The 26,965-nt window shown below is 38.1% G+C and overlaps 1 protein-coding gene across 1 annotated transcript in view; it reads left to right on the top strand.

The window, feature by feature from the left end:
- Positions 1 to 26,965, top strand: part of LOC124622025 (AT-rich interactive domain-containing protein 4B-like) — a 157,185-nt gene that overhangs the window by 62,530 nt on the left and 67,690 nt on the right. The window contains exons 6-14 of the mRNA XM_047147619.1: positions 6,882 to 7,103; positions 8,222 to 8,301; positions 8,496 to 8,611; positions 8,726 to 8,863; positions 9,616 to 9,740; positions 9,834 to 10,074; positions 10,168 to 10,221; positions 13,850 to 14,023; positions 17,724 to 18,173. Of these exons, the coding sequence (XP_047003575.1) occupies positions 6,882 to 7,103; positions 8,222 to 8,301; positions 8,496 to 8,611; positions 8,726 to 8,863; positions 9,616 to 9,740; positions 9,834 to 10,074; positions 10,168 to 10,221; positions 13,850 to 14,023; positions 17,724 to 18,173 (1,600 nt within the window). The remainder of the gene's footprint in view (positions 1 to 6,881; positions 7,104 to 8,221; positions 8,302 to 8,495; positions 8,612 to 8,725; positions 8,864 to 9,615; positions 9,741 to 9,833; positions 10,075 to 10,167; positions 10,222 to 13,849; positions 14,024 to 17,723; positions 18,174 to 26,965) is intronic.

Below are 26,965 nucleotides of genomic sequence, written 5' to 3'. Positions count from 1 at the left end.
TATATATCTCTCTGTGTGTGTGTGTGTGTGTGTGTGTGTGTGTGTGTGTGTGTGTGTGTGTGTGTGTGTGTGTGTTCGTATAATGTAGGCATTTTCTTTGTTGTGAAATCATTTTTACTTTAAGATAATGAATCTCTCTTGTGAAGCAAAACTGATAGGAAAAAATCAACTCTTCTTCAAATCCTTTCAGTGTAATGAAAATAAAATAATACAACATAAACTGAGGGGACACTCATGCGCAAAATACATTACAATAATATGAATGAATGTCTCAAGAATAGCTTCCCTTCCAGTGCTAGCAAATGTTGTCACCATACTGTCAGTGATAAAACTTTCTTCTTGAGATTTGTTGACGATATTGAACTGTGTCCCATGCTGTTAACAGACTTATGAATACTACTGTTTAAAAGCCACTGTGTTATGTTTTGATATTCCGTTCCATTATGTCCATTGTGAATTGACCTGAAAACCTGTCATTTTGAGATGATGAGCATTACTTTATTTGAATGGATGTCTGTACTTTCACTGGTGTCAGTGTTGCTGTTAAGTATGTTACCGACAATACCAAACAAGGAAGAAAGTGGAAGGGGCAGTAACTCGTGCAGCTCGAAATAACATATTGTACCATTTCTCCTGTTATCGTTTGGAATGTACAATCACATCTTGAGTACTGGTCCTCTTCAGAAAGTTGACAGTTGTGAGATTCATTGTTTCTTGTTTTAGGGACTGGTTAGTTGCACTCTTCCGTCTAAAATATTGTTAATTATTTTATCTCTCTTCTATACCTAAGCAAAAATCTTAATCCTTCACTGATTTATTCAAATTTTTACACAGCACACTAATAAACATGCAGTCAAACATAGGCTGTATATTTTTTAAGGGGAGTGTAACTGAAAATGTAAACATTTAAAAAATTGTTAGTCATTTTAATTAATGTACAAATCTAAAATTTGCATGTGTAAAGCAAAAGAGCTGTGTTGTAATGGAAAAATATTATAAAATATGCAGGATTAATATTTTGTGAGAAATTGGAATTTTTAATTTTTTTTGTTTTTTTTTATAGAAAGCCATAACTCAAATTCTAACCATGCAATTCACCTGAAAATTTTATTGTAATGTCTTGAGAAGGTTATAAGACCACTGAAGTACAGTTATTAATTTCTGGTACAAATTGTATCATAACAGAATGTTTAAATTTGCACATCCAAAATTAACATTTTTTTCAATATACAATCATCTGAAAATCAGGATGCTATTGCAGGATCTCATATTTTTTAGTTTCAGGGAGACAGCAACACATTGCGAACATTTCCTGAAAATTTCGTAGCATTGTCGCATATTCTTTTTGAGAAAAGGTTTCTAATAATGTAAAAAATGAAAAACAGAGAAATGAGGTTCAAAGATTTTCTTCTCATACTTCTACATGTAATAAGCTTACCTCAATTTTAAAATCCTCCATACTGACACTCTAAATCCTCCAAGTTTCTCTTCTCTCCTCTTTGAATCGGCCTAGCTCGTATTTGCAGGCAAGGCACTGATCTGTTAGTTTTCTTGGCGCTGCTCTCGTCAATGGTGTAAGAGTTTTGTTGTAAACACACCGCGATGTATACCAACTCTCTTCAGCACTTCAATTCTGTCATTATTTCCATTATTGTAGCATAAAACTACATCATAGACACCTATTTTGAGTACTTAAAGTCCACAGAATGTCCTTTTTGAGCATCTAATCCAAATTAAATTATTGAGGCTTTCATTTGCATTTTGTCTCTTTCCTTGAAGACACTTCCTCGATAAATCAGTGTTTGCTAGAAACCTGAATGTGGGCTTAATTGCATTCATAACAGGTTCTGGTAATGAGTGTTCACGTGAATACTTCTCATTTCTGTTGTTAAACTTACACCAATCTTCTTTCAGACACAGATTGTGCATTGGTGTTTGGTCGGTGGATAGTTTGTGGAATAAATTGCCCACACAGCATGCCTCATTGCCTCTAAATTATGTGTGTTTTTCCTGATAGCTCTCCCATAAAAGAACTGAAGAGAATCAGTTTCTTTCAATGTAAGGCTGCCTTTTCTTCCTATTGGTTTTCCATCCTCAGGTACTTCACCTTTCTTCTCTTTCAGCAAGTGACAAATCCTACCACCAAGCGTCTTTTGAATGTGGCCAACACATTCCAACTTTCCTGTTGTTGTATTGTACAGATTTTTATCTGTTCCAGCTTTGAATGAAGAGGAGTCCCCATCACCAAGGTATTCAGTATTTCTAACACCATACTGGTCCTCAGATATGGAAAACATCTTCACAACTGCAGCGGCCTCAATGCCCCCACTTGAGCCACTATAATTTTTGTAGCATTCTACTGCATGCTTATCTTGCCACAGTTTCTCACTGTCTTCATTGTTGGACATTTTCCTTGTTGCACACTAGTGGCAGTATTTGGACATCATTTCTACTTTTAAAACTTAACCTGAGTTAATACCAATAACAGATGCAACTCCGTACAGAGATGTGCGACCCCTTTTCATCCAGGTCCTATCTACTGACACACACAGGTTAGCAACATTTGTAGGAGATTCACTGTCATAAATATCTACCCCCAGGATCTGTTTCTTTTTGGTTTATTTCCACCAGTTCCTCCTTTTCTTTCTTCGTAGAAACTTTGGCAGTATCACATACAGCATCAGACATCTATTTATTTTTTTAAGCCTTGCAGAAGGTGGAGGCATGTTCAGAAAACCACACAATAAATTACCTCCTTCCCTGCCCTGTCCAAGGCATCTCGGAGCATATGCTAACCTAAAATTGCTTTCATAGGTACCAGTGTCCAGTGTCCGTTATTTAAGGATGAAAATGAAAATTCATAGCCACGCGAATTACAAATTAATTCAAAATCACAAGCTATTCCCACTCTTCTTTCCTCACCAACAATCATGCATTCCGTATTTTTGCAGCTAACACATGAACATGAAAACTTCATAACCTGGCAGAGAAGCTCTAAATCAATAAGTCTGAGTCCAGTGGAATCCATGTCAACATCATTCATGCACTTGTACAATTCTCCTGTCCTACGTTTTGATGCTGAAGCTATTTCCTCTTTTTTGTTGGTAAACCGATTTCCATGAAACCTCCATTTCCTAAACACAGTTTATCCACCACCCATTATGCATAAATCACGACTTCCACCTAAAGGTTTGTGAATTCAACCTTCAACCTATTAATATGTGTTAGTATTGTCAAAATGTAAATAAACCACATGCAAGAAAGTTTTTAGTCAAAGATATAGTTGTCAGCCAGAGATATAGATGTCAGCCAAAGGTATTGAAAGAAAATAGCCTTCACATTGACAAAAATTCTGCTGAAGCAAGCAGTTTCCCAAATATTGGAAGAGGTGCGGGTGGCTGCCAGTGCAGAGTTAATCAGTTTAACAATTTAAAGGCCTTTCTAAAGCTGCTATCATGATAACATTCACACACTACATAGATTAGACTGTATATCAAGAAAATACAATTTTGAAAAATAATTTTTTGGACCAAAATCAATTACATCCTCCCTTAAACAAAAATTTACCGTTTTTCTGCTATAACCTAATGGAAGAAAGAAAATGATCTGCTGTGTTGTGATAATTTGCTATTCGCGTTTCTTCTTGCAATCAGTTGTGACAGAAAACCTCTGTATTGTGTTTGGAATACTACAATCCAACCTGAATAATTCAAAACTTCGTAATGCTACCACTCCACACATTAAAACTATGTGAAATAATGTCATTGAAACTACTATTTTCACAGATACAGCAGGTGGAGAAATTTGTCATACCTCCCATACTGATGAGCCCAACCGGTTTATCCATGCTGTGGTCAGTTGTATGTGCTCTATTACTAACTTTTACTGCACATTTTCCCAAAAACTAAAACTGTACTCTATACTATTAGGACGTAGGTTATACATATTTTTTAAACAACTATTGTAAACACAATATTATTGAAGCTATTGATTGTACTCTTAAGAGATCATAGATGATATGATAATTGATAGGTGGCTTAACTTTCGTATTTATGGTGATTTTCAGCAAACTGACAGTTATACCTAAAAAACAAGGCCTGAAGTTATCAAGGCCCATTTTAAATCATGACCTGTATGGAACTAACATGAGTACACCTTGAATATGGTGATATTCAGTTTACATTACAATTATTCAATATTGGAAATAAAACAATATCATATGAGTGTAGTTATATGTGTGCCAGTGAGGAACTTGGTAATGTTGTGCCATCTAGTGTTGCCCCGGTTCTAAATATCGTAAATCCATGTGATCTGTGTTTACATTTAGTGATTTTGCTGTTTCCTCTTCGTTTACTGCTCTCAGGTCAAATGGAAAGAAAAGTGATTTCTGTGGCTGGGAGCTATCAAGTGAATTAAAATACATCCACATAATTATCGAAGGCTGCAGTATGTTGTTAGTTCCAAATTTTATTTTATTTCCACATTTCTGACAGTCAAGCAATAATCGCCTTGCATAAATATGAAGTTATTTTTGTCTCTTCGCTAAATAAATTCGGCTTTTATTTATCTTCTCCGCTGAGGCAGCCAGTATGTTTCAAACGAAGTGTTTAATTCCACACTGTTGGCTAGTTTCAACTGTTCACTGCATTTCAAGCGCACGTTTTCATGTTCTACCACGTATGGCATTATGACATAATAAAGAAACAAACATGAGACAATACAGTACTGGTACTCCAAGAAAATTTACATCCCGAAAACAACACTGAAAAGGTTAATATTAGATCGAGGCCTACTTCACTGGGAATCTGGACATACGAATGTGCACTTTAATGCAAATTATTCATTTCAGTATGGTTCAAGAAATTCTGACTCTCGTGGAGTATCCTCTGATGTCGTTTCTTTTATGACATAATGTAAGATCTTTTAATGTTTTACTCATACGAACATACAGGCTCCCTACGTCATCGTAGCTGTGCAAGTGCGGGGATGCCTTGTATGTGGCACTCTCTGGCAACTGCTGGAACAAATCTATTTGTAACAGATCTTGGGAAAATATTGCGAATTGTGGTTTGAAAAGTGTTATTTTCAAAGTGTATTTCCTTTTACGCAAGATGAATTATGTACAAGAATGTACGATGAATTTATTAAATCACAGAGAGTTTGACTCTCATTTAAAAATCAACTTTTTGATGACAAGCCATTTAGAAGAATTTTGAGCCCAGAAGATCAGAGATATATGTTGGTATTAAACATTTTACTGGCACATTTATGTGACATCGTAAAGTGTAAAACGCGCAGGAAATGTCAACATTATATGTGAAAGCTTAGTTTCTCTTGTAGCTTATTAATCTTTGCGACAAATATTAAAAATGAAAACTTTGCTTTTCCTGTCGAAACAGTGTATATTAATTTAAACCATTAACTTTTCCTGTTTGTGTGTTTGCGCTACTGTGATGCTGTTGGCTGACTACGTCACTTGACCTATGCTATGAATATCCGCCGTCATCAGCAAGCGAGATCACATGACATGAGCTATGACTGGCTTACAAAAGCGCATTGCAATTCCGATTTCAATGTTTCGGAAAGTAACATGCGAATTTATACTTTCATAATACAAAAATATGCAGCATATATGTTGCCGCACATTAAAGAACTTTCCAAAACATGGTTTTCCTCCCTGAGTTTCGTTTTCTAAAGTGCCGCGAAATTCTAAGCCACAGTATAAAACCATAACCATTCAAATTATTGATAAATTTTACTGCCCTGAGGGAACATATACTGTCACTTAACATGGAAAAAGTGTATTTTCGCCCGGGAGAAAGTGTTTCCCCCCCCGGGAGAAAGTGTATTTTTAACTGGGAGATCCGGGAATTTTTTTTCCTTGCCCACGTATACACCCTGGATTGGTTAATTTCTTAAGTTGATCCTAATGTCAATCTGGTACAAAATCCATACCATTGGCTTTGTGAAAGAGCAGCACCTGAAATAAAAATAATATTTTGGAAAAAGTAATAGGTGAAGATAAAGAAAACCAGTTAATTGATACTGTAATCACCACTGAAGATGCAACTCTGTTTCCACACAAATTTTTAAATACAGTGAATCCAGCTGGCTTTCCACCACACAGTATGAGGCTTAAAGTCAGCATTCCTGTAATACTACTGCACAGCCCTCCAAAACTTTGTAATGGTATCTGTTCCCAGATTAAAACTATGAGAAAGCTACTATCCTCATGTTCAACAGCTGGAGAGGTAGCTCTCACAACTCGTACACCAGTGATCTCAACTGATGTACGCATTCATTTTAAGGTTTCGTTTGCATTAACAATAAGCAAGGCTCTATGTTAGATATTCAAATACATTGGAATTGTTTTACCATCTCTCTCTCTCTCTCTCTCTCTCTCTCTCTCTCTCTCTCTCTCTCTCTGTGTGTGTGTGTGTGTGTGTGTGTGTGTGTGTGTGTGTGTGTGTGTGTGTGTGTGTGTGTGCGCGCGCGTGCGTGGAGGGGAGCCGAGTTGTATGTTGCCCTTTCATGAGCTGGTAGTTCAGAGGGCCAGCTCCTACTCTTACCACACAGTATCAGAAAAATGGAAAATGTTGTATATTCTGAAGTTTTGTAATTGTGTGGTATACAAACAATTTAAAAAACTTAAAAACAATAATAGAAACAGAAAATACTTGTTAATTTATATTCTATGAATTATTATACTCGTAATTTAGATTTCCTTACATTCCAAGTTGTTAAAGTCGCAGCAAGGAGCTGAAATTTGCATTCAGACACAAATGGATGATATGTACATTTGACTGCAAATAATTTCTTATGTTGCGTGGCTTCTACTGTAGTTGCAAGAAAATATGGCAGTCCTTACAATTGTTTTCCAGGGATGACAGCAGTGATGAAGATGAAGAGAGTCAACGCAAGGGAAAGAAGAAGGAGGAGAAAGAAGCTGATATTGGAAAAGTTGTTTGTGTAGAGCTTGGAGACAAAAAGAAACAGAAAGATAATTGGTTTCCAGGTCTTGTAGTGGCACCAACTGCCCAAGATACAGTACGCATCCGTGTCCGTGATGAATATTTAGTGCGATCGTTCAAGGATGGCAGATAGTGAGTAATCTTCCTGAAATTTTAATTTTCTAGTAATATTTATAGTTTTTCAAAGGATCAGTTTCAAAATTGTGTTGTGTTTTCAAACTACTGAAAGATTGAAGGTAGTGAAATTGAAGTGTGCACACACTGTTGGTGTAGTAGGGCTGTCCTAATGGAGGAATGACTGTTGAGTTCTAAATAACTGAAAAAACCCTAATTTTACCTCTCTGGAATTATGAAATTTTGCAAGATCTGTATGTTATGTATAGACTATTTCTCAAGTACCTTAACTGCAAGAGAAATTAAATTCCACATTAATATGTAAAATCCATTTGTGTTTATTTTCATTTCTTATTTGTCACAGTATAAAGCTTTTTACTTTCATTATTTTGGAATGAGTGGTGCTTCAATTTTTATTCATTTACTACATAAGTGCTAATTGCCATAAGAAATGTTACATGCAGGTCTGTGCTTCATTTGTTATATCAGATATAATCTAGTTTCTTGAGATCCCTGTAGTACGATGTAGAACTATAGTGCCCATAACTAAGCTGAAGCATTCCATGTAAATGACTGTCAGCATTCCTTTTCTGCTGCAGTCAATTCAGCTTCTCTTACATATCAGGATGTCACTGACACATGCAATAATTTTTGCTATTGCACAAGATATATGTGGCTTTTGTCGTAATATAGAATTTATACGCATTGGTTTCTTCAAAATGTTATCCTCCATTGTATGGTGTCAATGGTTTTGTTTACTTCAGATTTGTGCTTAGTGTTAACAGATAATGGTACTTCACTTATATTGTGTAATCTGTACAATGCTTGTGATATATTAAAGATTGTACAATCAGATTTGTGGTCTTACGGAAATAAATATTACCTCAGTAATTACATTAACATCTTACACTTAAATTAGAAATTGTCCGCTTCGAGGTACCGTGAGAACAGTTCATAAAATAAATTTTAGTAAACATCTAAAGGTAGTTAACACAGTAACTGTTTGTATGCTGTAATTTTTTGTGTATAAAGCAGTTACACCAAATTGCTGTGTTCCATTTTCTTATCAGTCTCGTTTTTGTTGTCTGTTGTATCCTCTTTCATGGTTGGAAATGTTGATTTGGAAATTTATTTAGTTTTACAGTTCCAAAAAAGGAGGCCACTGAATTCACCAGGGAGATAGGAGGGAAGGTTGATAATAATACCCTAAAGACTGGTATGTAATCAGCAGTATTAGAGAATATGCCATAATATGTTGATTTGTTGTACATGAAATTATTAACTATACTACCTGTGGTAATATTGTTTCTTCTGCTCTGCCAAAAGTGGAGCCTGCTTTTGCATTGCACAATAATATAGAAAATATAGTCATGCTAAACTGCTGATATTTCATGGCACGTTTCCTTTCAGCGGTTGAAAAGGCATTACAGTTTCTTGACAAAGAGGAATTGCCACCTCACTGGGACCGTGACCTGCTGTTTGGTCTGGATGAAAGTAGTGCAAATAGTGACGGAATTGACAGTGACGTAAGTAACATTCAAGAAGTAATGTTATTTAATGCTTATGATATTGCCTCCACAATATTGTCATAGTAATAATAATAAGCTTCATCATTTTCCGTAATAAATATTTCGTTTTAGGGCTCGGATGATGAACCACGGGAAGAAAAGGACCATTTTGTGGCCCAGCTGTACAAATTTATGGATGATCGTGGCACTCCCATTAATAAAGGGCCTGTTATTTCTGGAAGGGATGTTGACCTTTATAAACTTTTCAAGGTATTTTACATGTGCTAAAATATGAAGTAAGTGGGGACACCCAAATAACTAAATTTGTGAAGACTAGTGACAAAGTCAGACTAACAACATTCCACATGTTTCTGAAAATTTCAGTTAAATATATTCGTTGTACAAACACTTTCTATTAAATTCTGGTAAGTTGGTTTATTTACTATGTTGATATTTACTTTATAATTCATCTTTTTGTCCTATCTCTTTTTCAGTGAAAGATTTGGGTGCAGTATTTTCATTTCTCAACACCTGTCATCGCTGTTTGTTCCAATGGGGGGGGGGGGGGGAGACTACTACTGCTATCACCACCACAACCACTACCCTACTTTCATCCTGGTCCTAAGTACCTTAATCTCCTTCAGTTCTCTACTAGGCCAGCAGAATGCTTATAACTTGTTGTTGTGTTTCTGTAACTTTCTTGTAAATTAAGATATCCTGTTTTTCACCACTGCTATCTTACTGGAGTTAGTTTTTACAACATTTTTTTTGCCTCAATTATTAGTTTTTATGATTTTGCTTAAGCAGATTTAGATTTATTGCAAAATATGAGAGTCTGGGGCCGTGAATCACTTCACAAACCAGCATCTATATAATGGTACCGTAACTGTATTTAAAATTACTTGAAAATAAGGGCTTGCAATGTGCTAGGAGATATTTTTGTGAAGCTTCTTTGTTTTGTGCAGACCAAAGTGAGTGGGAACAGAGACACTTACATCATTTTTTTATGCTACTCATTGCAGGTTGTTGACAAACTTGGTGGATATAATCGTGTCACAAATCATAATCAGTGGAAGACAATCACTCACAAGTTGGGGTTTGGTGATGTTAGTGGCAATACGAACCTGGTTAAAGTTGCATATAAAAGGTAAACATTAGAACTAAATGTATTCTCTCTGGTTTTTTATGAATGCAGAAGACCATTTCTATGTAAGCTGATCATCACCACTTTTGCCAACAGATTCTTACATAGCTTTGAAGATTTCTATCGAAAGTTAGGTTGCACTATGGTTAATCACCCGAGGGGGAACAGGGCTCGCCATCGTGGAGGCCGTAGCCTCATAAGGGATAGAGATCGTGCAACTCCGGTCAACACTTTGAAAGAAAAGGACAAAGAAAAAGATAAGGAAAAGGAAAAAGAAAAAGAGAAGGAGAAGGAGAAAGAGAAGGAAAAGGAAAAAGAGAAGGAGAAAGAGAAAGAGAAGGAAAAAGATAAAGAAAAGGAAAAGGAAAAGGAAAAAGAGAAGGAAAAGGATAAAGTAAAGGAAAAGGGGAAGGATAAGGAAAAAACAAAAGAAAAGGACAAATCAAAAGAGAAGGGAAAGGAAAAGGAGAAAGATAAAGAAAAGGTGAGTTATCTTTGTTGCTTTGGAATTAGGTGGACTTGAGCCTGATTAGTAAATTTTGATTAATGGCTAATATAAGAATTTGCTGATCTCTCTGAATTACGTTGCTTCATTATTACTGTCAACAAGAAGCAGATTTGTCAGTTCCCATGGTTACCAGTGAAATTTAAGGCACATAAATACCTTGTAACTTAAAGCAAGTAACAGCTTCACTTTCTTTTGATTACGTATTGCCTAATTATGTTTGCTTAATTTCATAAAGTTAAAAAAGCAGTTGATTCGAGGAAGAGTTCCATCACCAACATTATTTTATTCTTAGTATCACCTCTTCCCATACGACTTTTTTGTAATACGAAGTATTAGAAGCAGTAGCTCATGTTTTGATAACACTATAGTTTTGTTGTTCTTCCTGAAATTTTTCCATTATTCATCACCTTTTGGCAGGTATGTTTGTCAGTTTTTGATAAATGTTTGTAGTGTGTCTGAAAATCTAAATAAAACGTCATCTAGAATATTTAGAGTAATTTATGAGGCTATTGCTGACATTAGCATCTTGCCCGTGTTTCAGCATTTAAATCATTACTTTCATGCGTTTTTTAAATTTGCTGTTTGAGTTACCAAATTGCATTTCAGCCCTTTCCATTAATATTATACTCAGTGAAAATAATTCTTGTCTGGGCAGTTCTTTTTAAATGATTACAGATTTTTCGTAGACTGACATTGTAGTTAAGAAGAGAACAATGAAAAGAAACCACATTTATCCCTGTAAATCGAAAATACCACATTATCTCTGTTCTGTACTAGTTGGTGTCTTTAGTACACATTGTATCTGATGGAAGTGGTGCCTTCACTATTACTTAGATCATCTCCATTCTGTCCTATCACTGAAGCCAAGACATGCTGTAAATGCTTTCCTTTTTGCAACTGTTGCCGTCATTTATACAAATGGGCAATTCCATGTATGAGTGCTCAGTTAGCACAACCTCTGCAAATGGTTACTGGAAAAAGAAGTGCCCCTGCTTTCTAATGGAACAGATCCATCTCTCAGGGAGGCCTCCAAGCACAACCCATTGTGTCAGGGACTTTATACTATGTGATCAAAAGTATTCGGACAGTTGGCTGAGAATTACTTAAAAGTTCATGGCGCTCTCCATCAGTAATGCTGGCATTCAATATGGTGTTGGCCCACACTTAGCCGTGATGACAGCTTCCACTCTCGCAGGCATACATTCAGTCAGGAGATGGAAGGTTTCTTAGGGAATGGCAGCACATTCTTCAAGGAGTGCTGCACTGAGGAGAGGTATCGATGTCAGTCGGTGAGGCCTGGCACAAAGCCAACATTCCAGAACATCCCAAAGGTGTTCTGTAGGATTCGGGTCAGGACTCTGTGCAGGCCAGTCCATTACAGGGATGGTATTGTCGTGTAACCACTCTGCCACAGCCCGTGCATTATGAACAAGTGCTCGATCATGTTGAAAGGTGCAATCGCCATCCCCAAATTGCTCTTCAACAGTGGGAAGCAAAAATGTGCTTAAAACACCAGTGTAGGCCTGTGCTGTGATAGTACCTGGCAAAACAACAAGGGGTGCAAGCCCCCTCCATGAAAGACACGACCGCACCATAACACCACTGCCTCCAAATTTTACTGTTGGCACTACACACACTGGCAGCTGACGTTCACTGGGCAATCGCAATACCCACACCCTGCCATTGGATCATCACATTGTATTCTGTGATTCATCACTCCACTGTTCAGTCAACCAATGTTTACACTCATTACACCAAGAGAGGTATCGTTTGGCATTTACCAGCATGATGTGTGGCTTATGAGCAACCGCTCGACTGTAAATCCAAGTTTTCTCCCTTCTCTCCTAACTGTCATAGTAATTGCAGTGGATTGTGATGCAGTTTGGAATTCCTGTGTGATGGTCTGGATAGCTGTCCGTCTCTTACACATTACGAGCCTCTTCAACTGTCAGCGGTCTGTCAGTCAACAGATGAGGTCGACCTGTACTCTTTTGTGCTGTACATGTTCCTTCATGTTTCCACTTCACTAACACATCGGAAACAGTGGACCTAGGGATGTTTAGGAGTGTGGATATCTTGCCTACCGACATATGACACAAGTGACACCAAAAATCACTTGACCATGTTCGAAGTCCCTGAGTTCTACTGAGCGCCCCATTCTGCTCTATTGCAATGTCTTATGACTACTGAGGTCGTTGATATGGAGTACCTGACAGTAGGTGGCAGCACAATGCACCTAATATGAAAAACATATGTTTTTGGGGGTGTCCAGATACTATTGATCACATAGTGTATGTGTACCCACACTATAGCAGTTTCGCTTGCTACTCTTAATACGAGTCAAGTCACTTTTTGTTTCCAAATCTGAATCTGATAGAATCTGATAATTCAGTACTGTGGAAGCTCCATCATGGATCGACTGGAAATACGTTGCAGTGGTAGAGCATTGCTCACAGACAAAAGATGTCCAAGTTATCTAGAATGTGCAGTTAAAGTTATGTTCCCATACTTCTGTCATGTTATATAATTCTTTATGTAACAAAATTGGTGATGTTTCCAATACTGGAGCTGTAGCTTTTTTTCAACATACAGTAATATTCATATTTTGCACTTTGTCATATGAAACAGGGGACCCTCTGTTTTGTTTAGCGTTCATCACAAAAAAGTTGCACTATTAGTCCCTTGTGCTTCAGAATATTTTTCTATCTGTTTTGTAATGTGTGAGTAGCAGTCCATCACTTTCATATTGCTGTTGTCATCTGGATTCTACACACCTACACTATCTTTCCTAAATTTTGCATGTGAAAACTCGCTATAACATATCTTCCGTTCCAGTAACCTCCCTGGGCTCAACTTTCACCAGTCCCTGTTACCCACCTGCCTGTCCCCTGCCTTTTATCTTGCCAGTGCATCTGCATAGTACTCTTGCCAGTGCACCTGGATAGTTCTTTCCCTTTCTCTACTTCTCTACTCTACCCTTTGCTCCCCCTCCCACAGCACAGCTTCTTGATGCTGCACGTAGCAGCTCACTGTCTCGTTCCCACCATGTCCCTGCATACTTCGACAGGTGACACCCCGGCTAATTACCATATGACCATTTTCAAGAATAAGTTATTAATTTACATTAATCATTAATAAATTCAGCTACTGCTATTGGTACTTCTTTAGTGCTTATACTATGTTCAAACCAACTTCATTTTGATGATTAATGTAGTGTGAACACACCACCATGTGAGGGTATGATTTGCCGTTATATTGATATCCTCTGTGAATCTGCTATAATTAGGACTTTATCATTATGGTAATGCACATGATTCCTATGGAGCATTTGAAGTTTGTTTGCTATGTAATTAAGAAATGAGAACTACTTTATTGTATAATACTACAGTTTTGAAAATCTCAAAACTAGTCATATCTTTACATTTATCCTCCTACATCCATAACAGTTTCAAAATTGTCACAGAATTGTTGATTCCCTAATTGTATAGCTAAATGGCAAAGGAAGCTTCAGATCCAATTTTTGAAGGATACTTTTTATATAATTAGGTTGGAAGAAACTGTGTTGGTTTTAGAAGTTTTGATTCATGGCAATTATCTATTACAGGAAAAGCCACCTGCAGTTAGTGAGAAATCCACAGAAGTCACATCAAAGCAGCTGGCTGTGACTGCAGTGAGTGAAAAGGAGGAACCAAAACCATCTTCAGTGGATGAGAAGAAACCACCAGAACAGCAGTCTACCAGGATCAAAGAAATAAAAAAGGAAAAAGTCAAAGAAAAGGTGAAATGTTCAAACTTCCCTACTTCATCAGTTTTAATTTCTCTTTGGTCTGAAAATTAATACTTCCTGTATTTACAATACACAGATATTGTTTAACCATAAATATATGTACAGTTATTTTTTAAATGAAACTGGTCTTTGATATCTTACGTGGATTGCTTATTTGTATTCCTTACAGTAGTTGATAACATCTGTTGCTAAATAGTAAGTGAGGAAGGGGCAGGAGCAAACATTTTGTCAAAAAGTTACTGAAGTTCTTGTAATTTGTGCTCAAGATCCACAATGCTTAGTACGGTAAGAATAGTTTCCTCTTGTTTCTTCGAATTCTCAACTTAGTTCAGGTGATCGCAATACAGTTCATTGTTTAAACTGCATACGGATACTCGTGCCATTGTACGAGTTTCTCCCAATTTGAGATTTGAAGGGGTGGGGTATTTAACATTTACCTGATTACAATAGTCGAGACATGTTCATATAGTATTTTTTTTTTATAAAAAATGTTTTTGGAAAAAAAATCAAGGTATTGTTGATGCACTTGTTGCCTATTTTTCCACGTAATTGCCATCCCACTCATTGCATGTGGTGAGCCGTGGCATGAGCTGCTTTATGCCCTCCTCAAAGAACTCTGCTGCCAGCTCCCCCCCCCCCCCCCTCTCTCTCTCTCTCTCTCTCTCTCTCTCTCTCTCTCTCTCTCTCTCTCTCTCTCTCTCTTTTTCTCTCTTCAGAATCTCTTTGTGCTTCTGCTCATTGACTGAAAATTTAATTTCATTCTTGCGTGCCTTCAGGGAGGTGAGAAGAAGGGGAATACCAAAGGGGGGTGGGGGTTCAAAACTTAGCAACCAAATGTGTCCAATAGTGCCTTGGTGGCTAAGGCTGTTTCAGGATGGGCTTTGTCGTACAACACACACATTCCTCTTGTCAGCATTCCCTTACTTTCGTTTTGAATGCTCCGGGGGAGTTTTTTAGGGTCTCACAGTATTGTTCAGGCATAAATTTGACAAAAATTATGTCATTTCAGTCCTAGAACATTGAGGCCATGATTTTTGCCCGAAATTGTGGTTTTGAATTTTTTGGCAGGTAGGGAATAGGTGTGACCCCACTGTGACGAATGTCTTTTTGTCTTAGGCATGTAATGAGCGGGTGTTTCATCTCCAGTCGTAATAGAGCTCGGATAATCCTGACCTTCCAGTTCAAGTTGCCCAAGAAACTCACAGGTCTGTTGACCCCAACTTTTCTTGTGCTCATCTGTCAGCTGTTTGGGGTCTTGCGCGCAGCTGGTGGTATCCCAGCGTTTCTGTTAGTGCTATGTATAAGGGAGTCCTGGAGAGTTGTGGAAACATTGCAAAACTTTCATCGACTGCTAGTTCACAGTCTTCCTCAATGTTTTGCACCCCACTGATCAGTAAAAATGGAAGGTCTTCCACTCCTTTGCTCGTCATGATCATTTATGCTGCACCACTAAACTCCCTACATCACTTAAACACATTTCTTCTGTTCATACAGCCTTCATCATAAACCGTTTTGATTCGCTAAAAATGGCGGAATTTCATACTGACATCTTTCATGCAACATTAGTTTATGTACCACCATGTTCCTGTGATGCTCACTCTGGTCAGATGATCCCCCCCCCCCTCTACCTGTCAAGTGTTGCCAACTACAAAAACAAAAAAAAAGCCAATTGTGGCCACAGTACACTTACTTTCCCACCATGCCTTGTGTTTTTCACTATTTCTGTAACTTTCTAATTTGGATTTTGGGGGGGGGGGAGAATTTTGCAGTCACAGATATATAAACCATGTGAAGGTCATGATAGTAATTGTGCTGTTAACCATTGTGCCTTTTTCATCAGTTGCCATTTTAATTTTAAATTTGCTATACGAAACTGTCCACATAATTATTTCCAAAGATTTACTTTCCAGTTGTCATGCACAATGATTTCAAAATGTGGTCTTGTTTACTTCTGGACCTTGTTTCAGCAGCAAGTGAGGGAAAGGCATTTCATGCACCAATGCCTATCATTTTGATTTATTATGTAAAATAAGGGAAAGGCAACCACTTACCTGTACAGAACTTGCACTTGACACACTAAGATATGTAACAGAAAATGGTTAACATTAGCTTTAGAGTTCTTTCTCTAGTCAGTGCACACACCCACACACACACCCAAATGGGGTGTGTTCGTGCGTGCGTGCACATGTTTGAATGTCTGTGTGGTTGTGAATACTCTTACTATAAAAGAGCGAGAGTTCGAAAGCTAGTATTGACTCTTTTCTGTTGCGTGTGTGCTGTGCGCCAGTCCTCTATAGGTGAGTGGTTGCCTTTCACTTATTTTGTTTTTCTCCATCCAGGAAATTCCATTATTTTTGATACAGTATTTGTGACAGTATTATGCCTTTATATCCCAGTTTCTCTAGAAGTTGGCAACTGATTTCAGAAGAAATAAGATTATCTGTGATGTAGAATAACCCAAAATAGATTTTGAAGATTCTGAAATCCATAAGTTTTGATTTTGATCATCCCTTTATAAGCCCATGCAGTAACTAAATCAGCTAATACATATCTTGAGTAGTTGTAAAATTTTCTTGCAGTATATCTGAAATAAGTGCTAGATAGTGGGTGCATGGGACAAGTCTTACAGCAGCAACAGTTGCAGGGAAAGGAACTGTTGGATAAGGATGGTAATATAAAATTTGACAACAGAGTTGCATATATTAGGAGGCAGACAAAAACTGGAAGTAGGTAGTGTGGGGAGAATTTCAGGATGAGATGATGACATTTCTGGGCTTACCTTGAGAAACATAGCTCTGGTGTAGGTCCCTTCTGAGACACCGTAGGTCATAGTAATTCTGGGTGATCAGATTCTCCCCACACTACCTACTTCCAGTTTTTGTCTGCCTCCTAATATATGCAACTCTGTTGTCAAATTTTATATTACCATCCTTATCCAACAGTTCCTTTCCCTGCAACTGTTGCTGCTGTAAGACTTGTCCCATGCACCCACTATCTAGCACTTATTTCAGATATACTGCAAGAAAATTTTACAACTACTCAAGATATGTATTAGCTGATTTAGTTACTGCATGGGCTTATAAAGGGATGATCAAAATCAAAACTTATGGATTTCAGAATCTTCAAAATCTATTTTGGGTTATTCTACATCACAGATAATCTTATTTCTTCTGAAATCAGTTGCCAACTTCTAGAGAAACTGGGATATAAAGGCATAATACTGTCACAAATACTGTATCAAAAATAAGATGTTGGAGCTTTGTAGGGCAGAACAACAGAGGAGCATGACACCCAAAAAAAAAAAAAAAAAAAAAAAAAAAAAAAAAAAAAAAAAAAACTCTTCAGGAGGTTGGCATAGGATGCAGTCAGTTTGATTTCCAAAGCTTTCTGGTTTGTTTGTAGGTCTGACCCTAAGGTAAGGAAGTTGTGGGCGAGGATTAACTTGGTAGTTTGATGTTGAGTGAGGTTTTTTGGAAACTTCAAGATGGGTGTTGGAAGAGGTAGTATTAAAGTGCTGAGAGACCGTATGTAAGTGGGCTGCTACCAGGAAGTTTTCAGATGGAATAAGTGTTCACTCAATGTTCGATTTGTGTTTGCTGTACATTAGAGGTTAATGTTCAGTATTTGCTTTTATGTTGTTCTAGTGTCAAAGATTTTCTTAAACTTGATTTTTTAAATTTTGATTATGCAGATTGACTTGACTAAAGAAGAGAAGAAGACTGAGAAATCAAAGGTGAAGAATGAAGAGAAAGTAAAAGTCGAAGATAAAACAAAGCAGGAAGAGAAGAAACAACAAATAAAGCAATATGAAAAGGATAAGCAAATAAAACAGGAAGAGAAAAGACTGGAAGAAAAGATAAAAACAGAAGAAAAAGTTAAAATTGAAGATAGGGATAGTTCTAGAGCACTGGTTCGTAAGGAGGAACATACCAAAGAGAAGGAATTACGAGGTAGAATAGATCGTGGGCGATCTCGTAAAGAAGAGCCAGCTACTGGCCCAGAGAAACAGTCTGAAAGCATTCAGGTTGTGAAACAGGTAGAGGAAAAAAATAAAGGAAACACTTCCAATGAAGAGGATATTTGCAAGAAGACTGTCAAAGTTGAAAAAATAACAGACAAAAAACAGGATGAAGATGACAAGGTAGGTTACACAAAGAGTTGTTTTGTATGATGTAAATGAACAGGGGTTGTCCTCACTGACAACTTTGTAAGGTTACTAACCTTTCTTGATGTTTCATAATTCTTCTTTTACTTTGTCCAGCTAATGGCTATTAGGTGCTTTAAGCAATTTTTAAATAATTCATATCAACACCATCAAAGTTTCTTTTCATTTTATACTCACCACTGTCCATATTGATGCCGACGATAAACTTTTGGATAATAAACTCCTTAACTATCACAAAAAGGTAATTAAGCTACAGACACCGAGGAGTCTAAACAAACAAATGGCAATTTATAGTAATATGAATAACTTCTGAGACCCTTGCTAAAACAAGCTGCCTGTATGAACATTATGTAATCGGTGTTAAATAGCTATGTACAGTTGGCTGTGCTCAAATGTAACTTCATGTGGGTTGACTGACAGGTACACGGCTGAAACTTGGTTGTGACTGACTGAAGCAGTGTTCATGGTGCCTATTTAAAAACTATCAGAAGACTGATTTTACTAATTGTTAAATTACGTAGCAATTACGTATTTGTTTACAACATAGCATTTAAGAGTGATAGTTAATACATGTAATTATATGTCTATCAAATTATTTTGTTTAACTGTTGTTTATATATTCTTCAAATTGTGTGAATACCGGGTTCTACTCTCATGAATGGAATTTCGGACATGCTCTTTTATCCCCAGGATTTAGCAAAGCCCACCAAGAATTTTTCAGAAACTCAGTTTCTGTTTTTATAATACTTCGTTAACTAACGTCAGTATGAATTGGATAGACAGCTACTAACCACACAGAGGTGATATTGAGCAGCAGACAAGTGAATTCGAAAGAAAACTGTTGAATATTGTCAAGCTGTTGGATAACGTCCACTGTTGGCTTCATGTGCTGAGACCCGGCTGGGGTTGATAGTGGGGGAACAGTAATGGTGTGGGGCAGGGAGGGCAAGGGTAGTGGGTAGGGGTAGCAGAAAGTCTGTAATGCTGACTAGGTGTATGCAGGCACAGGATAGTGGCTGCTGGGTGCAGTACCAGGAGGGTGTGCTGGCAACGATAAAAAAAAAAGATAGGAGAGAAGCAGAGAAAAGATCAAAAGAGCTATGCCGATGAACTTGGGAAGAGTTGGGAGGAGGGGGGAGGGGCAGGGGGGGGGGGGGCGTTACAGGGAGTTAAGAGATATGTGTAAGGTTGGAGTGAGAGGTTATGACAGGGACTGGAAAAGGTTGAGACATTGAGACATGGGGTTAGAAGAGTGTGTTTTAGTGTTCCTACCTATGCAATTGACAGAAACCAGTGTTGATGGGAAGAATCTCGATGGCACAGTCTTTGATTTAAAGCACACCATGTTGCATGGCCTGATTGACAACTAGGTGGTCCAGCAGTGTCTTGGACACAATTTAGCAGTGGCCAATCATGCAGACAGCTGGTAAATGGTCATGTACACATTGAAAGCCACATTGTGATTGTAGCTAAATTGGTAGACCTCAGCTGCCTTCAGCAGTGTTCCTGCCTTTCATTGGGTAAGAAATGGCTAAGACAGGACTAGAGTTTTATGTAGTGTGAGCATGTATGGGACAAATCCACACCTCACTCTATATCTGGATATGAGCTATGGAGAAAGAGGTTGGGAGGAGGGATTGAATGGGGATGGTCAAGGATATTGTAGATTTGGCAGGCAGCAGAGTAATAAAACTGCAGGAGGGATGATGAGAATGTTCCTCATTTCAGGGCACTAGGAGATGTAGTCAAAACCTCAGCAGAGAACGTGATTGAGTTGTTCCATTCCGGGTTGATAGTAAGTTTTGTGGGGGTCGTTCCTCTGTGGCTGGACGGTGGGTGTGGTATGTGACTGGCAAGAGAAGGCACAGCAGACATGTTTCTGTAAAATTTGGAGAGGGTAATTTCTGTCTGTGAAAGCGTTGGTGAGATCTCGCTCATAATGGTCTTTGTCTAGTAAAATTATACATTTTTGGAAACAGAATTTTCAAGTGCATGTGGTTTAAATGAGTCACAGTTATTGACTATTTACTTAAAACTTTTCCACGTGAACTGTTGATGCTGTTGCAATCTGTACCCTGGAAATTATATGCTGAATTAAGAGGGTTAGAAAAATAAGGGTGTACATGCTCTGGGACCACTGGGAAAAACTTGGCAATTTTTTTGTCCGTGAGAAAAATCAGAAAAAGTCGGGAATTTCTTAGTGTTTCAGCTTTCGGTTAAATTTTTGTAGTTTTGACTGGTAAGAACTGATGATCTAACAATGAATATTACTGTTTCTCACTACTGCAGAATAACACTGCAGCAATAAAACATAAACAAGAGACAAAAAACAAAATAAAACTTAAATTGCAAGGGAAATGCGCCATTTGTAACAACAAAACACAGTGCGTACATAAGTGTCTACCAACAGCAAAATGTATCAAAGGCTTGAGGGGGAAGACTGTGCAATACTTCATAACAACAAACTGCTTCCGATGAGCATGATGCCACAATTGTTTACATTACGTTCATTTTAGCTGTTGCCAATGGGCTCATGTGCATGCACAGTTGAGTCGCGTACGAGCAGTACCTTCTCCCGCTTCCGGCTACGAGAAGTGTTGCCGTTAGCTGTATTGCCAGTAGCAACAAGCGGAAATGTCACGCATGTGCAGTTTCAGATTTCTGATTTTATTTTTCAATTTATTTGAAACAAAGTGTTTCATTCAACACTGTTGGTTACATCAACTGTTCGCTGAATTTCAAGTGCACATTTTCATATTCTGGTACATATGGCATTATGCCATTATAAATAACCAAACATGGAAATTATACAGTACTGGTAAACCAAGAAAATTTACATCCCAAAAGCTTAATATCAGACTGGAGCCAACTTCATTATGCACTTCAAGCTAAATTATGTATTTTAGCATGGGTATGAAATCCTGATGCTCTTGTAGTAGCCTCTTATGTCCTGTTTCTTTTATGATGTAATGTAAGATCTCTTAATGCTATATATGTACGAACATATGGGCTTCCTATGTCATTCTAGCTGCACACAGGCAGTAACACCTGTTTCCTGGCACACACTGGCGACTGCTGAAACAAACCTATTTCTAACAGGTCACAGGAAAGTATTGTGAATGGTGGTGATTTGAGAAGTGTTACTTTGAAAGTAAATTTCCTTTTATGCATGATGAATTACGTTACGTGTGAGAATGTTAGATGAATTTCTTAAATCACAGTATGTCTGACTCTCATTTAAGACTTAAACACTTTGAGGACCAGCCACTTAAAAGAATTTTGTGCCTGTAACACCAGACATTTATGTCATTATATAAAATTCTACTGGCACTTTTGTATGATGTATCTTTAAAGTGTAGCCCACGCAAAAAACAAGCAGTATTATATGTGAGTGCTCAGCTTTTCTTGTAGCTGCACTATGTATATTAATTGAAACCAGTAACTTTTCCTATTTGAGTGTTCACACTACTTAACAGTGATGTTACTATTGGCTGACCACATCACGTGTTCTATGATTGGCTGGTGAGATCATGTACCATGAGCTATAATTGGCTTACAAAAGTGCATCGCAATCTCTATTTCAATGCTTCGGAAATTAGAAATTAAGGTGCTGTGTTTTATAGAATTCAAATTTATACTTTAGTAATATGAAAGTGTGCGTGCACACACACACACACACACACACACACACACACACACACACACACACCCTCTCTCTGAGTTTAAAGAACTGGATAGTTCTACTCCGCCATATAACACCTTAACCGTTCAAAGGATTGACAAGTTTTACATTCTCCCTCTTAACACAGAAAAGTGTATTTTTAACTGGGAAATCCAGGAAAAATCCAGCAATTTTTTTTAGCTTGTCCATGTATACATCCTGAAAATGTAACTCAGAAAGAAATTAAGCAGTTACTTGCATACTGGATTCCATGATTAAAGTTCCAGTTTGAAAACACTAGAAAGACAACCATTGTTCAGAAAGACATCAAATTTGAACTATGTATTACTCATGCAGGGGGAAACCTCATTGGAGGGTAGGGGCCAGGGAGCCAAATTTTACAAATAGATGGCACTGTAAATGTCTTACCATAAATGGGATCGGCTACAAATGACAGATGAATCACAGTATGATGGCTATGGTTCGAGTTACACTATCTGTACTGTTTGATGTGTATGACTCCACGAATTCGACAGTCAACAGTTGTGGTACTGTTAGCTAGGTAAGCCTATCCACCATGGCAAGGTCTTACCACATCAGATGGGGAAAATTTGTTTTTAATTATCCTGTGCCAGAAACCACTTCCAAAGCAAAATGACATTGGTGTTTAATTGTCCTGGGGCCAAAAGCTGCATAAAAGGCAATGTGACACTGGTTTGTAATTGTCCTGTAACTGGTGTAAGACATGTTCAGTGTGCTGTTCCCTGTTTTCTATCAAAAGTTGAAATGCCTCTATAGCAGCTGCTTCAATGGCTGCACAATTTGTGGAGGAGTGCCATATACAGAAAAATGATCATACCCCCACATCCATGCTATTGAAGAGTTATAATTACAGTGGTGTATAAAAGGCTCTCATTTCATTTACCAGTGACAATACAGTTAACAGTACCCACAGGACTGATATCCTCGAGCAAATATGCGATACAAATAAGTGGTGCCATCAACTCGCACTACACAGTCACCTCTGCAGAATGAAGTATTACTTATTGCTGTGCGTGCAGATTTTCTATTCCCCTTACTCTACAATTCTGCATATTGACATGCGTTTGGGTATGGTAACGGGCTTTGTCTATCCACAGAATGTTCCCCAGCCATTTCATGTCTCCTTCCGTGCGAGCAACAAATTCCAGATCAAACGTTTGTCTTGCTGGCAAGTCAGCAGGGAGCAACTCATGAATGTGGGTGATTTTGTGTGTATAGCAATGCAGGATGGTTCATATGATTTAATGCACCGTGCTCACAGGCATTTCCGTGTTCGGAATTTCCCATTCACTGCATGTTCGCACATCACTGCTCGATCCCTCCTGCAGTGCTGTGGCCACATCTTTAACAGATGTCGGATCAGCTGCTTTCCTCTCTCTGCCACATTGCACTTCACAGGAACTTGTCGTTTCAAATTTTGTAATAATTTTCTCCAGACCCTTAGCAGACATTAGACCAATGCCTTTTTTTCATATCCTTGAATGTCAGAGACTTCTGCTGGGCTACTGGCACCCACTCACCGTTCTTGTAAAAGAGCTTTACCAGCAGCATGTGATCCTTCATGGAGACAGTTATGTTGGGTGTCTCGGGCGCAAACTGTGGAACATCTGTGGTCCTATGTATCTGATTTCCCCCCCTCCCCTCTCTCCCCCCCCCCCCCCTGTCCCCATGATGTCAATAATATGATGATTATATTTGATGTCATTCTGGGCACTGGTTCTGAAATTCCTGGGTTAATAGGACAGAGCGGATGAGGTTTTATTTGTGGAAAGAAGCCAAAATAAGTTACTGCCAGTTGCACTTAACATATAACACAGGGTTATTTGGTAAGCGTGATAGTATTACGGAGATGTTTAGCAAACTAAAGTGGCAGACTCCACAAGAGAGGCGCTCTGCATCGCGGTGTAGCTTGCTGTCCAGGTTTTGAGAGGGTGCGTTTCTGGCTGAGGTATCGAATATATTGCTTCCCCTACTTATACCCCCCGAGGAGATCACAAATGCGAAATTAGAGATATTCGAGCGCGCACGGAGGCTTACCGGCAGTCGTTATTCCCACGAACTGGAACAGGAGGGGGAGGTAATGACAGTGGCACGTAAAGTGCCCTCCGCCACACACCATTGGGTGGCTTTCAGAGTATAAATGTAGATGTAGATGAACTTTATTTGTTAAAACACACAATCACACAAGCAAGAATCACAAACACTCAAGGTTTTAACGAAAGACCTCTTTTGATTTAATTTAAATCGGCTGAAGGCGACGTCGAAAATCCAAGACACAAGGCCTAAGCAAGGAATTGAGGTACAGAAGTTCTTCTGGAGGTTTCACTTCTTTAGGGTGAAGGCCATACACCATGCGGAAAACAATTTTACAACTTAAGGCCTAAAGGAAAGAGCTTCTAAATTTCAACCAAAATAGGCTAAAGGCTTTATCCTAAAATGCTTCACATAAAACTCGGCTGAAGGCCACATACGAAACGCAAACAATCTCACTGCTTAAAGCACAGACAAAGAAATTTCAAACTTTTAATTTAAGCTCCATCCGACCCGCAAAATTGACAAGATGTCAATTGCACAACGTAGTGGATACTAGTGCCCAGTCCAGCCAAGACAGAATAAACGCCCAAAACTACAAACAACACCTCAGCTGTTGAACTATTTGCTGTGCTGGACAGCATCAACATGAGGAAAATACACTGCCGAGAACTATGTCAATGCCCAGGGCAGGTAAGCGGAATGTCAATGGCCACAAGGCAGGAGATACTGCTGGTACACTTCATTAATGAAGGCATGAATTAAATTAAGTTAAAAACCACACAGGAAGACGGCTGCAATTCTAGCCAACTTCAGTGCGCATACGTTGTTGGCCACGGGAATCTCCCAGAAAGCGACAACCAGGATCAAATGAAGAGTTAAGGCTTGATAGTAGGTTAAATGAGCACTCAACTTTAGTGTCAAGGATCGGTGGATGATGAACTTCGTAACGCTCACAACTCCAACAGCGTGTGCACGCCGCCAGCGGCTCCAGCCTGACTACGCGCCACGGAGACTTCCTCGCTGCTCTGCCCCAACCGACCAACTCACACACAACACACCTGGAAAATATATCCGCCACACCAAAGATAGTACAGCTGTACTAGTATCGAGAGACACTGCTGCTGCCACTCACAGAGGGAAGACAGCAACATTATGCCGGTAACTGAAGAAGAAATAAGACACCACTGGACTGTAACCAATGATAAGAAAACAAGGCATGACGTGAGCCAGCCACGGCTCAGGTTCTCTCTCTCTCTCTAAATTATTTTGAAACTGGAACTTTGTGTACACCCTGTACCTGGCATTTGTATTAAATATGTAAAACAAGGCAGAAAGAGGGAGGAAGTTATTTACATTATAAGTAGTATTATAGCAAAGGGAATTATTTCATCGTACTGTGTTTCAACTCCTATGACAGATTATATTTTGCATGTTGTTGTAATTTTCTTACTACATGTGTGATACAAAATCTGCAAAAATGGGCATATATAATTGTGGTTGTGTACGTTTCGTTCAGTATGTTGAACTTCCAAATTTCTTGTCTCTCAGATTTTGAAATTTAATTTTGAGACTCAATATATACGGTCCTACATGGTTCTCTCTCTCTCTCTCTCTCTCTCTCTCTCTCTCTCTCTCTCTCTCTGTGTGTGTGTGTGTGTGTGTGTGTGTGTGTGTGTGTGTGTCTGACAAAAATATTTTGGAGATACTGAGTCGCATATAGATACAACAAAAAGACTGCTGTCACAAATTTTTTGTGACAGTCTTTTTTTTTTTTTTTTTTTTTTTTTTTTTTTTTTTTTTTTTTTTTTTTTTTTTTTGCAACACAGCATCTCTGCCATATGGTGAGTGGCAACTTTCCTTTTCGTTGTGTTGCTACATTCCATCCCAGATTTTCCATTGTTTGATTAATAAAAATATTTAATTTGTATGGTAAATTTATGGTACTTGCAGCATTAATTTATGGAAAAAGAGTCAAAATACCATAGATTTCGTTTGGAAGCTGTCTCAAGCAATCAAGAATTCCAGTCTGTAGTTTGGAGTAATACATTCAACCTGCCTTGCAATATCTCATGCACAATGTTGTATAAATTGATTTACTTACATTATTTCAAGTATCCCCAAAGAATATATGTGTAAGATATCTGGAGACACCAACTAGTTATGTTGTAAAGTTTCAAGATATACCCAGGAAATATTTCTCTTCCAGGTCACACTTCATTCCTTTGGTGAAGTTATTGCTTCTATCTGTTTCTAGAAAAGCTGACAGTTTATAATACATTACAGGTACACTACAAGTCTGTGCCCTGGCCCCTGCCCCCCTTATTCCCCACCCCAAACTAGTAAACCGATGGTGTGTAGGCTGGGTGGATTTTAGTAATTACTCATTCACTGTCACATCTCTTGCTCTCAGATCAGTAACTGGAGTTGTGTCTGTTGACAGACTTAGAGGTGAAAATGTTCCTCACTTGTAGTGTCACATTATCATCTTGTGCATTGTTTTTGGGGCAAAATAATAATACAGTCTTCTGCGGTTATAATAACCTGAATGCTTCACAGTTGTCATTTCTTATAAATGAGAATTAAACTGTAAAATTGTCATTGCTAACTTACCTGGTAGAAACAGTCACAAACACATCCATTAACTGAGATGGTGGGTTGGCTTGTAGTTTGCTTATCATCTTAGCAGTATTTGTGTAGTTTTTGATGCTCCTGTTGAAGTACGTTTAAAGTGTAGCTAGAATGTTTTGCATAAAAACCATCAAAATTTTATTAATAAAGACAGAGTTATAACATACGTTCATTGCATTCAGTTATTCAGTCAGAAAGCAACCATCAACTTGAAGGTTAAACAACTAAAATGTTTGTCATAAGTACTGGAATAGCTCCATTGAATCTAACTATTGGCCAGCCAATCTGTCTGTATGTATATTTACTCTTTTCTGAAGTGAACTCCCTCTTTGATACAATTAAGAATGTAGTTATCATATTCAAAAGGAATATTAACAGATTTTGGACAGAAGATGTTACGGCC

Source organism: Schistocerca americana, chromosome 1 (genome assembly GCF_021461395.2).
Source record: "Schistocerca americana isolate TAMUIC-IGC-003095 chromosome 1, iqSchAmer2.1, whole genome shotgun sequence".
NCBI lineage: Eukaryota > Metazoa > Arthropoda > Insecta > Orthoptera > Acrididae > Schistocerca > Schistocerca americana.
The sequence above is the reverse complement of the archived record's forward strand: the minus strand, read 5'-3'. Positions and strand labels throughout refer to the sequence as shown.